A 14,305-nucleotide genomic window follows, 5' to 3' on the forward strand; every position below is an offset into this window, starting at 1 on the left:
TGTCACATTTTCACACTTGTGTATCGATAAGTTGGAGTATGGAAGTGTATTGCTGCCACACCAGGAAAAAAAAGTTCAGGATTGTGATAATGTGATGAAGTTCATGTTAAACGTGATCAATTTAAAACAATAAGTTTCACATTATTTTGTGAACAATTTCACATTTTAACAGGATAAGTTATCAAGTAATATACATTTCACTTTCGCATTTGGCAAAACAAAACGAAGCACATCCTTCCTTGTTCAGGTCACTGGAGAAGCCCTCTGAATGTATGTATGTTTTCGTTTTGTGTCTTGTGAATCAAAGTTACTAGCTACACAACTGCGACTCCTGTAAACACAAATAACTTGTAACTGTGCAAATTTCTTGGTGTATCCCCTCACTTACACTCTGGTCCTACAGATGTTTATAATTTACATAGCCACTCCCATCACACTTCAGTTGTACAGCCTGTCCGACATGCTTCCCCTCCTGTCCTTGTCCTATCCTGTCCTATATTGTCCTGTCCTTTCCTCACTGTGTAGCACTACTGGACCATACAACACTCGAATCCAATGTCATTGTTCTGGGTATATAATGCTTTACTTTCCTCATCATGTTTACAGCTAGCGCTTTGTCTTTTGTTGTCTTTTCCTATAATATTTATTTACCTTTTCACTCTCTCTCCTTTTTGTTTTTTCTGTCACTTCCCCTTTAAAAACTTTGTTCTGTTCGACTCAACGACTAATTCTCTAATAACCATCAGAATGCAAAGAAACCACAGTGGCACAGTAAAACTGTTCCGCCATAAAAGGGATGCAGATCTTCCTTTCTGCTTGACCGAACAGCCTAACAGGACAAAAAAATTATAATAATAATAATTACACTATTGTTTTCTAGCCAAACTGAATGGTCCTGTCTCATGCAAACGAGTCACTGCTCACCCCGCTTAGCTCTATTGCGTTGTCAATGCAAAGTGCGGCTTTCGTTCCCATGACAACCTGGAGGCGCTACTTGTTGAGCCCAGAATCTTGATCTTGTGGCTTTTTTACCAAAAAATATTTTTTCAACTTGTTGCGCCTTTGGAGGAATTTGGCTTTGATGTTTCACTCAACCACACACAGCTCATGCAACCTCTGTGCAGCAGGCAGAAGAGAAGTATGCACATCCGACCCTCGCCTTTGTACTTCTAGTTGCACATTGCTACTCATCATCATATTCATCCAACCATTTTCTATTTCTCATTAGGGTCATGGCTGTGCCGGAGCCTATCCCAGAAGACTTTTGGTGAAAGACTACATCCACTCTGGACTGGCAGCCAGTCAATGGTAAGGCAGATATAGGCAAACAATTCACCCATGTATGTTTTTGGAATGTTGGAGGCAGTGGTGGTTCTAGACCAATTTTATGAGGGAGACCGGTTTGGCGGCAGGGGTTTCACACACACACAAAATAACTATATTGATTTATTCATTGTATTAGTTAATTGTGTTTTCTAATTGTATTCAGGACATTCTTTCATTGTATTTTAAAGCCTGACCAGGGCCCAAGACAGCAAATTAGCTGATGCTAGACATCTTCTATTCATCACATAGTCCTATTTTTAAACGCAACAAAGAGCAGTGGAGAGGAGTACACAACATTTCAGCAACCTAAATCACATTTATGATAATAGGCTACTCTTGCGGGCTTGCTTGGTTTTGTGTTGTGGTGTGGTTAGCTCAACTAATGTTAGCTAAAAGCCTGCAATTAACTGACATTAACGCCTGGTCCGACAGGCTGCTATTATAATTCATGAAGTTGGCTAACAATAAGTTTTTTTACCAGAATTATTTCCTGTATGGATCATAGTAATTGTTTCTTGGTTCTGCTCGCCTCTTGCCAGGGGGATAGTAACTTTGTGCTGGGGTTTTCAACAAAACACATTAAAGGATCTTATGAGAATATTGACCTTGAGCAACGTGCATGAGTTCCGCCTTTTGTGTTGATGCAAGATCACAATTGTAATATTTACAGTACGTACAGTAGCGCCAGGAGAAGTGGACATGCCTACCAGCACGTTCTACATGCGGTTATTACCCATCAGTCGTAATAAGTGCGTAGTTCTTGCACATGAGCTGCTGATGCTGCTGTCTTACTACATACAGTACTGTGTAGTGACTTTATGGATGGGGTCGCCACAGGGTGCCCCCCCCCCCCTAGAACTGCCACTGAGGAACCAAGGGGCAAGAGTACCACACAAGCCCAGGGAAAACGTGCATACCCTGCCGAGATTCAAACAACCCTCGACGCTCTGGGCAGTTTGTCTCTCCTCTCTTTTCAGTTGCCTTTACTTTGTCATGTGCATTCGCTCCTCACACATGCCTATGTATGTATACACGCACACGTTATGGAAAGGGGAAGGGGTGGAGTTGCGTTGAGTATTTCAACTAGTGTTGGAGAAACCTGCCTGTCCGCTCAGAGCTGAGGAGGCGGCGCTTGTGGGGCGTGGGACTCCAGACAAAGAAGACACACTCAGTCATACGCGTACACGCACAGCGCTCACACACGCACGACTGGAGTTGGACAGCTGGAAACAATCTTCAACTCCTGGGTCTACTTTTTCTTTTTTTTCACCCCCTGGCTAACAAGGTTGTCAAAAAAAAGGGGGAGCTGTGTGTTTTCCAGCTGTGGATCCATAAGTTGTGTTACCATATGTTGCGCGTAAAAGTGTGCGCGTGTTAGCGTGCTTGGGATGGCAAAGAGGGGCTGGCTTTGCTCTTAGCTCTCCGCCATGGGGGGTTGCCATAGTTACCCCACCGCCACCAAAGGGGACGGCAACGCTCCTCCCGACGTCTGTGATGGCAAACTGTAAGTTGTGCTTTTCTCTTTTCTCGCTTTCCAATCCAATTGTTTTTTTGTTTGTTTTTGTTTTGTTTTTTTAAGACAACAGGAATGTTCCCCAGATAAGAGCTCATGTGTGCCGCGCATATTTGCATGATGGCATCAGTGGATTCCTCCAGCAGAGGAGTAGTGAGAAGCGAAAGCAGGGAGCTGAAGTTACTGTGCAAATGTTTGCTCTTTGAATACATGGTGTTGATTCCACCGTGGTGACAGGACAGCAGGCAAAGGTAAACACACGTCACCTCCATTGAGTTGGCAGGCTCGCGCTGTGTTTATGCACAAACACACCAGCTGTGGGTCCTTTGTGTGTTTGTGTGTGGACCACCACTATCGGCCCAGAGGCCTGAAAAGGGTTCAAGGCAAAGGAGTCCGGGCAGGACAGGATATTCGCTCCATTTCCTTCCACCGACAGCAGTTTCTTTAATTTTTTTTTTTTTTTTTTTTTTTTTTTTTTTTTTTTTTTTTAAATTTCCACTAAGGGGTACCAAAATAGCATAGTAGTCTAGTGGTTCACACATCTGCCTCACAGTCAAGAGGTCCCAGGTTTGTCCTCCTTACAATGCCTACACACGTTTTTTTTTTTTTTTTTTTGGTTTTTTTAACTATATCAAGTATCAAGTGGACAGCATGACTGAAAAGAAGAATGACGAGCTGCCCGCAGCACTGAGTGTGTCTGTTAAACTTACCCGTCATATATTGGTGGCAGATGGTGGTTAGCACATCTGCCTTATAGTTCTGAGGTTCTGGTTTTGACTCTCTTCTGTGGAGTTTGGATGTTCTCTCCATGCTTGCGTGGGTTTTCCGTATGCACTCTGGCTTCCTCCCACCTTCCAAAAACATGGTTAGGTTAGCTTCATTGAACACTCTAAACTGATCATAAATTTTAATGTGAGTGTGAATGGTTGGTTGTCTATATGTGACCTGCGATTGACTGTTGACCAGTCCAGGGTGTAAACTGCCTCTCGTCCAAAGTCAGGTGGGATAGGCTCGAGCTCACCTGCAACCCTGCTAAGGACAAGCGCCATTGAACATGGATGGATGAGTATTAAAATAAACATAACACCATACTAGGGATTTGTTGCATTCATAGTCATAGGCTCGCTCTACGTTGAATCATCAAAAATTATAATAATACAAAGCTAGGTCAAATTTTGTTTTGTAAGAAAAGAGGAAAACAAAGCCAGCAGGGTAAGTTTAATTCAAATTGTTTCACAATGTTTTTTTCTCCATTTTCAAAAGGGTCAATTAAATAATAATATCCAGCCCTCTTATGTCATGCCTGTCAAATTGACCCATCATAAAGTGTAAAATGCTTTAAACTAAAAAAAACAAAAGTAAAATAAATAAAAATAGGAGATACAATTTCTTCTGCTAGCCTTGTTGTTTTCTTTATATGGATATGCTTTTGCAATATTTTTTAATTTATTAAATATATGGACCTGGCAGTGACACACAAATGTCTGTTTGACAGTGTACACTATTCCAAAACAACTTCGTGAGTGATTTTAGTAGTTGCACTAAATATTGACAGAATAGTTAGTAATGGTTTGAGTGGGTCTTTTTATTTTTATTTTTAATGTTGATCGTTTAAAACTGCAGATGGTCACAGTGACTCTTGAGCATTGCTGGTGTACCAACAAAACAAACATGAGTGTGAAAACACAATTGACTATTTGCTAAATTAACCAATCAATGGGTTACTTTTGCCCATAGTCGTTCAAGGAAAAGTAGGAAAAGGTGCCTGTCCCTATTTTTCGTACCATACTGTACAATTTCTTGTCACATTTTTGATGGAAGTTTTTTAGTAAGTGCCCCCACCACGAAACATAAAGATGTCATTCACAAAATCAGAAGTTACAGTGGTACTTTGACTTACAAGTTTAATTCGTTCCATGACTGAACTTTCCACTCAATTTAATCATATCTCAAATTGGAAGGGAGATGCGTCGTGCTGGGCAGATGTCGTGCACGAGCAACTTCCGCATTCGGCAAAACAGCGAAGCACTTCCTTCCGGTTCGGGTCACTGGCGGAGCCCTATCGCAGGAGACCGGGACAAAGCAACGGTAGAAATATTGAACGTTTCCAAGAGCTACCAAAGATGACCATATCCGATCGTTAGGCTTTATTTGTTTATGTATGTATACATGGCTTCACCTATCTACCTAAAGTATGTACAGTATCTAGTCTACCAATTGTTTATTTCTTTTTGTTCTTGGTTATTTGTGGATTATCCCTGCTTATTCAAGAATTTCTTGGGTTAAAATAATAATAATAATATTTTTTTTATAATCAAAAATCAATTATCCGCAGATTTTTGCCAGTCGCGGTCCGGCCCAGTCCCTATCCCCTACAAATAGCGGGGGTCTACTGTATCATAACATATATGTATGAATAAATTATGTAGATATGTTTAACTTCTGTCTGAAGATGCTTAGCGATAAAGAAAACAGTATTCTACCTAGTTCAGATTCAAACCATCATGTCATCCGCCCGGAGCGATCGTAGTTAATTGCTGCACACAAAGGAAGTCGGCCAACCTGGTTTCCAGTTTGGTCTCATGACCTTCTGCATAAGGCCCATTGGTGCTGCCGTTGAGCAGCAGCATGTCTGAAGTTTGCTCATACAGTAATGCCTTGAGATAAAAAAATTAAAATAGTAATCTATAATATTGTATTTTACAAAAACATATTGTAAATGTACAATACATGTGACATAACTAAGACAAAGAGTCCCAGCAATTCGGTCATTCTACATTGTTACGTTTGCTAGATCGCAATCCAACAGCGCTTTGTCTTCTTGTCACTTAGGATGTTCTCCATCGTTGTCCTGTGTTGACAGTGTAGCATTTTTCCTTTGTCAAATAAAATAATAGTCAATTTATAGTGTGTCTGGCTGCTAGGATGTAAAAATATTTACAATGACATCCCACAGTGGAAACACAAGACAGGTTAGGATGTATCATTCAAAGAGAGCCCAACTAAACTGCACCCCTTGGTGGAAACCTGGATTAATCACACTCACAGTAACCTTCATGTTGGGCTTGGACCATTGGACTAATTCTCTCTGGGAGTGAGAGCCCCCACAGAATAGATAGTAAGTAAGCAAGCAAGGGTCACAGCAAGTAAACTGTAAGGTCAGTTACAGTCAGTTGCCCAGTTAGTCTTCGCTTGTGCGCCTGGGAGTGAGGTGTGACCTACAGCAGCTGCTTGCAAGTGTTCTCATTTTATATTTGTTTGACTACATTGTCGCGTTCAATAAAAAGCTGAACATGCCTCGGCAACTGTGGTTCTCCTTTCCTACTCGCAAGGGCATGAGAGTACATTAACCGCAAAAGCAAATTCGGCGCCGAAGCTTGCTCATAACCTTGGCTTGTAACACAAACCAAAAATAGCAAAGGCTCGTACAGTCATAAGTTAAGGCGCTACAAAAAAAATGGCTGGATGGAACTTTCAAGTGAACCATATATGTTATCATTGTACTTACAATACACTGTGTCCACATGCGCTTTTGTTTTAGTGTTGACTTACCATGGGTGTGTTGTTTGGGTAGACAATATGTACAACCCATCACACATAAAGTGGTATATTGGATTTCAACCAACATTTTCTGGGGGAAAAAAAGTCAAACAGAAATGAAAAGTTTGATGATAATCACAGAACTGGGACCTTCTTCATATAGGCACTTCTAAAAAAAATTAAGGGGGACGTCAATTACTCGCTGTTTTTCGCTATTTGCTCGGTCCCTAACCTTAACGAATAGCGTGCATTTACTGTAATCACTCTCAACTGAGTGCTGACATCACACTGCACAGTTACCACAGTGTATGCGTAGTTGTCCATAGATGTCTCCTCTACTGACTGTTTCATAACCTCTGCACTGTCCTTCAAAGGGGAATCAACAACAACATCCTGGAAGCGCGTCCGTACCTCCAGCAGGAGTACGCGTGCCAGCACATCAACCACATGGACATGTGCGCCCTCACGTCGCTGCCGCCTGGCGTGGACAAGGCCGAGTGGCTGGCCAGCAACAGTGAGTAACTCTTCACTTTCAGCGACACACTGATTAAAGATGATCATTTTTTCCCCCTTTCACAGCGGTATCATTTTTCAAGCACATAAACCTGTTCTCCAGCGCGCTGTCCGAGTTCTGCACCCCCAGCACCTGCCCGATCGCCAGTGGACCAGGCGACACGTGAGTTAATGGCGCACCGCACCGTGAAATGGAGCCGTCAGATAATATGGTTATTTATGCCGTCGTCATTTGGTGAGGTGAACCTTTAAAAGTCGTGTGTTTTATGTTCATAGCTGCTGTTGCTGCTACCGCTTAAAAAGAAGGTGAATCCCAATGAAGCTGTACAGAAAGTTTTAAAGAGACATTAAGTGAACTCCCATCTATTCGCGGGCCACTTTTTTCTGTAGAACCTACCCCCAGTTATTTGCTGAAAAACTCACCCATTTGCAGTTTTATGCGCTTTCTGAAATTCCCAAAGATGAAACAAGAGGCTGCCAAAGCCCTGTTTAAATAGGAAAATAACACAGTAATTGGTGTCAAGGAAGTTGAAGTGATAAGTCTCGACTGACAGACTAGCTTTGAATGTCAGGGAGGTTATTAAGTAAGTTTAGTCTAGGTTGTTCATGGAAATTACACAGTTTTCACCACATAGTCAAACACATGCCCACTTCTGATGCATTTCTTTTCAAAACCAAACAATATGTAAGCCATTTGGTTTTTTTTGAGTAATATTGTGAGATGAGTTTGAAATGATATTAAAGTATTTATAGTTTGCGGTGTACTTAGGGTTTGTAGTGTATTAAAGATTTAAACTATTTAAATCTACTACGTGTGTCTTGTATTTAAATTAGAATGAGGGTCTTAAGGCTAACCCGAATTTGTGCGCATTTATCCAGTCAGGCGGTTCTGGTCGCAGTTTCTGCTTGCGTCATGACAACATTCTGTCTTGGAGGGATGTTTCAGTGATAAAAGAATTTCAGACTGATACTGAAAATGCAGTTTTGAGCCATTTTTCGGCGGGGGAAATGTTTTTTTTTTTATACAGGCCCGAACTGACCAGTGTCTGTATGTAGGTGGTGGCCCGACACAGCGCTGTCATGGCCACAGGACACTGTTAATGTCAGACCCTGTACACCAGGGATGTCAAACTCATTTTTTGTCACGGTCCACATCACAGTTATGGTTCCACTTGGAGGGCCGTTATGGCTGCAAACCCACATGAATGTTTGATTGCCTCATATTATTACACATACACAAATTAATGGATAATTACTTTTGAAATCAAAAGCCAGTAAAAACTGTGGTTCAACTATGAATCAATTTTATTTTAAAAGTGGGGTTGGAAACAAAAAAATGCCAGCAATATCTCAATATCTTTAGTGAAGCCAATTTGGAATTTTGGTATTTTAGCAAGAAACACAAAAGGCGATGCACACTGTTGCGGGCCACATAAAATGACATGGCGGGCCGGATCTGGCCCTCGGGCCACCAGTTTGACACCTGTGCTGTACACCCTCTCTTTTTTTTTAGCCAGTTTTGAGGTGGTGGGGTGAACAGTGGCTCATTTGTATGAGACAGGACCACACCCTCTACTATGGGGCCAATGTAAAGTATGGCTTTTGTTATCATAATAAGAAGGAGGGAGCAAATGGTGGCTACTTGCAGAGCTCAGTCTAAAAAAAAAAAGTGAATGTGAACTGCGAAGAGCATACGAGCCCCCATAAAGCCACTAAATTCATGAATTACATTTTCATTAGTGAAGCGGAATCGTGCAACGTCACCAAACTCAAATACTGAATTGTGATGTCACTATTCATTTTACCGTTGTTGTTTTTTAGAGTTTATGTTTGGACTGACGACCATGGCAGGAAGCTGAAGTGCTCCGCTCCTCTCTACTTTGACTATGCCATGTCCTACATTCAGGACCTGCTCACAGATGAAGAGGTGTTCCCCACAAAAGCTGGTAACAGTCCTAAATGCACGCACCAATTTTCGATGCGATGCCGATTCACTTTTATTGCAAGCGCCATTTGTATTTCATGGATCTCTTACTCTACCCACCCACCCCAAAAAAATAAAATGTAACCAGTGGTACCCCTGCGAAAGATAAAAAAAAAAAAAAAGAAAGAAATAGCTCTCAAACATTAGCTTCACCAATCTACGCGAAATTGGATGGAGATGTCTATCATAACAGGATGCAGGAAAAGGTCGAAAAGACCCATGCTTGAAATCGAACAGGAGGTCACCCATTTTGGTTGGAAGGTGCCATTTTGGGTGAATTCCAGGCCTTTGATGAACTCCCATTATGAGCCCTAATCAGAACCACGTATCAAAGACAGATGGGAGATGATAAACCGCGGAATTTTTTTTGCAAACGCCATGAGGGCTAAGCATAGTTTTTCTAAAGTTTTCAATTTCTAAAGTTGGCTATTTTAGTTTGAAGTAGCAATTTTGGGCAAATTCCCGGGCTTTTACTTGGACGAACTCCGACTAGGGAATTGGTCCAAATGGGAAGCAGGTATCCTGGCCAGATGGGATGAGCTAAATCACAAAACATCTTCTGCCAACGGCACGGAGCATGGCGTCAAAGTTCAGTAATAATGTCGAAAAGTTGGATGTTTTGGTTTGAGGCAGCCATTTTGGGTGCATTCTTGAGCTTCAACTTGGATAAACCCATCCATCCATCCATCCATCCATTTTCTACCGCTTATCTGAGGTCGGGTCGCGGGGGCAGTAGCTTTAGCAGGGACGCCCAGACTTCCCTCTCCCCAGCCACTTCATCCAGCTCTTCCGGGGGGATCCCAAGGCGTTCCCAGGCCAGCCGAAAGACGTAGTCTCTCCATCGTGTCCTGGGTCGTCCCCGGGGTCTCATCCCGGTGGGACGTGCCTGGAACACCTCACCTGGGAGGCGTCCAGGAGGCATCCGAATCAGATGCCCCAGCCACCCCATCTGGCTCCTCTCGATGTGGAGGAGCAGCGGCTCTACTCTGAGATCCTCCCGGATGACCGAGCTTCTCACCCTATCTCTAAGGAAGAGCCCGGACACCCTGCGGAACAAAGTCATTTCGGCCGCTTGTATCCGGGATCTTGTTCTTTCGGTCACGACCCACAGCTCGTGACCATAGGTGAGGGTAGGAACGTAGATCGACCGGTAAATTGAGAGCTTCGCCTTTCGGGTTAGCTCCTTCTGTACCACAACGGACCGATACAAAGTCAGCATCACTGCAGACGCTGCACAGATCCGCCTGTCGATCTCCCGTTCCATTATTCCCTCACTTGTGAACAAGACCCCAAGATACTTGAACTCCTCCACTTGGGGCAGGATCTCATCCCCGACCTGGAGAGGGCACGCCACCCTTTTCCGACTGAGGACCATGGTCTCAGATTTGGAGGTGCTGATTCTCATCCCAGCCGCTTCACACTCTGCTGCAAACCACTCCAGTGAGAGTTGGAGATCACGGCTTGATGAAGCCAACAGAACCACATCATCTGCAAAAAGCAGAGATGCAATACTGAGGCCACCAAACTGGACCCCCTCTACGCCTTCAAATTCTGTCCATAAAAGTTATGAACAGAATCGGTGACAAAGGGAAGCCTTGGCGGAGTCCAACCCTCACCGGAAACGAGTCCGACTTACTGCCGGATATGCGGACCAAACTGACTCCGGTTGTACAGGGACCGAACAGCCCGTATCAGGGTGTTCGGTTCCCCGTACTCCCGAAGCACCCCACACAGGACCCCCGAGGGACACGGTCGGCTTCTCCAAGTCCACAAAACGCATGTAGACTGGTTGGGCGAACTCCCATGCACCCTCGAGGGGGTATAGAGCTGGTCCACTGTTCCACGCCCAGGACGAAAACCACACTGCTCCTCCTGAATCAGAGATTCGACTTCCCGATGGACCCTTCTCTCCAGCACCCCTGAATAGACCTTACCAGGGAGGCTGAGGAGTGTGATGCCCCTGTAGTTGGAACACACCCTCCGGACCACCACCCCAGTCTGCCAATCCAGAGGCACTGTCCCCGATGTCCAGGCGATGTTGCAGAGGCGTGTCAACCAGGACAGCCCCACAACATCCAGAGCCTTTAAGAACTCCGGACGAATCTCACCCGCCCCCGACGAGCTTTTTAACCACCTCGGTGACCTCAACTCCAGAGATAGGAGAGCCGCCTCAGAGAACCCAGACTCTGCTTCCTCATGGGAAGGCGTGTCGGTGGAATTGAGGAGGTCTTCGAAATATTCTCCCCACCGGCTCACAACGTCCCGAGTCAAGGTCAGCAGCGCTCCATCCCCACTATACACAGTGCTGATGGTGCACTGCTTCCCCCTCCTGAGATGTCGGATGGTGGACCAGAATCTTTCTCCATGGCCTCACCGAACTCCTCCCATACCCGAGTTTTTGCTTCAGCGAGCACCAAAGCTGCATTCCACTTGGCCAGGCGGTACCCATCAGCTGCCTCAGGTGTCCCACAGGCCAAAGAGGCCCGACAGGACTCCTTCTTCATCTTGACGGCATCCCTCACCGCTGGTGTCCACCAATGGGTTTGGGGATTGCCGCCACGACAGGCATCGACCACCTTACGGCCACACCCGCGTTGGACAAACCCCTATTAATGAATTCACCAGGTATCAAATACAGATGAGAGATGCTAAATCGCAAAACTTTTTTTCTAGCTATGCCAGTAATTTATAGTGACAGGCAAAACAATTACATTCTCTTCCACTAGATGTTGGAAAGCTAACCTGTATATCAGCCTGTTGCCATTCATACAACAGAATAACAGCATTGTGTTCAACTAATCTCAGATTAGCTCAGATTTTACAATGAGTAACCATATTTGTGAGTAAATGAAGACAAGATCATCATTATTTCAGTATGTAATCTTTTGGGGGGGGGGGGGGGGGGTGCCATGAGATTTCTCTAATGTAAAATATGTCTTGGCTCAATAAAGGTTGGACTACACTGCACCAGGGAATTTGCCCCAAATTCCTGTCAAGCACTTACCTTTCAATTTCAGGCTCAGTGTTCCCCACCGGCTTCATCTTCCTGGTGCAGAAGGTGTTTTTGTTGCTGTTCAGGACTCTGGCACACGTCTACTGGTCCCACTTCCGGCAGACGCACGCGCTGGGTCTGCACCCGCACCTCAACACGCTCTTCACGCACCTGACGCTCTTTTGCCGGCAGCATGCGCTCCTGGACGCCGAGGACACCGAACCACTGCAAGACCTCATCTCGGCTCTGGGACTGCAAGGAGGAACCTAAGACAAGAAATGACATGAAGGTTTGCTTTGAAAAGCCGTGCCTTGGTCCACAGTATCAGGCTCCAAATAGCTTATGTCAAGATTGAAATTTTGCTGGTCATTAAAAAGCCAAGACATTATTTAATTGAGGAAAAAACACAGAGAATCAACAGACGTAACTGACAATCCAGTTAAATGTGCAATCGTGTTTAACATGTACACCTGCCATAAAGTATGATATAACGTTGTCAAGACTGCATGATACACACACAGTATAATCTCCGCTATATGATGTATGGAATGATTTATTATGTATTTGTATGTACTCTTGTGCCAGACACGTGTCTGAAAAATAAAATGTATTTTACAGTATTGCCTGTTTAAATGCCATATTGTCAAAGTGGTGATCCATCCATCCATTTTGTTATAGGACTTTTTCTCATTAGGGTCCTGTATGAGCTGGAACCCAACCTTGAGTGGTTGCCATTCACTCACTAGGCAACCTATATACCATTATTTACAGTCACACCTATGTATAATTTATTCATCAGTGAACCTAATGCAAGTAAATTGTTGGAATGTGGGAGGAAATCGCTCCCACCCTTGTGCTGCCTCAAGCCAATAGGCTGCATATATGTACAGTTGTGCTCATAAGTGTCACTATTGGATAGAGAGTGGACCCAAGAGCAGGCGGAGGCTGAGAGGTTGTGATGAACAGTTTATTGAAAGGGAAATGGGGATGGTCCTTGAGATGCGCTGGCGGGTTGTTGAGGCAGAGAATACGTGGCAGGCAGTGACAAGGGCGGGCGGCTGACTTGACGGTGAGGTGCCAGAGATCTATTTGACGAGGGACATCGAGGATACACTGAGGACAAGGAGGAACACGAAGGTCAGAATAACAGCAAGGACTAGAGTAGCTTACTTGAAGACTGAGGAGCCGTGGTACCGCTGTAGAAGCTGCAATACTCTGGCGAGAGTTTCCGGGATCTGGCAGGCTTAAATGCAGGTGATGATGAGGGCTGATTGATGACAGGTGCGTGGCCGAGGTGGTGCTGATTACTGTGGAGAGAGAGAGAGCGAGAGGAGCGCAAAGCGCCACCCAGGCTCCAGCTAAAGGACTGCAAGTTACAGTTCATGACTAAGTTTAAATACCCTGGCAGAATTTGTGAAATACTGATTTAAAAGTTGTTTTTTTTAATACGAATGATGACTGAACAACAACCATCATTAATTTCTTCATGGTTATGTTTTTATTAATGATAATGCTTTGCCGAAATGCTTGACAGTTTAATTTGAATCCCATTAAAATAAAATTGAATTTCACCTGGCCCTTCATGTTTTCTTTAAAGAATGATTTGCAGCAGGTTAGAGTGGAAAGAATACTTTGAGGAGTTGATGAATGAGGAAAATGAGAGAGAATGACGAGCAGAAGAGGCAAGTGTGGTGGACCAGGAAGTAACAATGATTTTTAAGGGATAAGTTAGAAAGGCACTAAAGAAGAGGAAACATGGAAGGGCAGTTGGTCCTGATGACATTCCCGTGGAGGTACGAACGCATCTTGGAGAGGTGGCTGTGGAGTTTTTTGACCAGCTTGTTCAATAGAATTCTAGCGGGTGAGAAGATGCCTGAGGAATGGAGGAAAAGTGTGCTGGTGACCATTTTTAAGAACAAGGGTGTTGTGCATAGGTGTGGGAACTATAGAAGAATAAAGTTGATGAGCCACACTATGAAGTTATGGGAAAGATTAGTGGAGGCTAGACCGAGGACAGAAGTGAGTATTTGTGAGCAACAGTATGGTTTCATGCCTCAAGAGAGTACCACAGATGCATTTTTTTGCTTTGAGGCTGTTGATGGTGAAGTACAGAGAAGGTCAGAAGGAGCTACTGTGTCTTTGTAGTTCTAGATAAAGCCCCTGACAGAGTACCCAGAGAGGAACTGTGGTACTGCATGCGGATTTCTGCAGTGGCAAAAAAGTATGTTAGAATAGTACAGGACATGTATGAGGGCAGCAGAACAGTGGTGAGGTGTGCTGTAGGTTTGACAGAGGAGTTTCAGGTGGAGGTGGGACTGCATCAGGGATCAGCCCTGAGCCCCTTCATGTTTGCAGTGGTGATGCATATGCTGACAGATGAGGTTAGACTGGAATCCCCGTGGACCATGACGTTGCCATCTGCAATGAAAGCAGGCAG

General features: G+C 44.3%; 1 protein-coding gene across 1 annotated transcript; it reads left to right on the forward strand.

Annotated features, from left to right (window-relative positions):
• Nucleotides 1–1,338: 1,338 nt before the first annotated feature.
• LOC133403327 (MOB kinase activator 2) lies at nucleotides 1,339–13,352 on the forward strand. Its single transcript, XM_061678201.1, has 5 exons — nucleotides 1,339–2,830; nucleotides 6,754–6,893; nucleotides 6,959–7,055; nucleotides 8,714–8,838; nucleotides 11,894–13,352. The coding sequence occupies exons 1-5, from the start codon at nucleotides 2,754–2,756 to the stop codon at nucleotides 12,136–12,138; spliced, it is 684 nt and encodes a 227-aa protein (XP_061534185.1). The 5' UTR covers nucleotides 1,339–2,753; the 3' UTR covers nucleotides 12,139–13,352.
• Nucleotides 13,353–14,305: the final 953 nt, after the last annotated feature.

This window comes from Phycodurus eques, chromosome 5 (genome assembly GCF_024500275.1).
Source record: "Phycodurus eques isolate BA_2022a chromosome 5, UOR_Pequ_1.1, whole genome shotgun sequence".
Classification (NCBI taxonomy): Eukaryota; Metazoa; Chordata; class Actinopteri; order Syngnathiformes; family Syngnathidae; genus Phycodurus; species Phycodurus eques.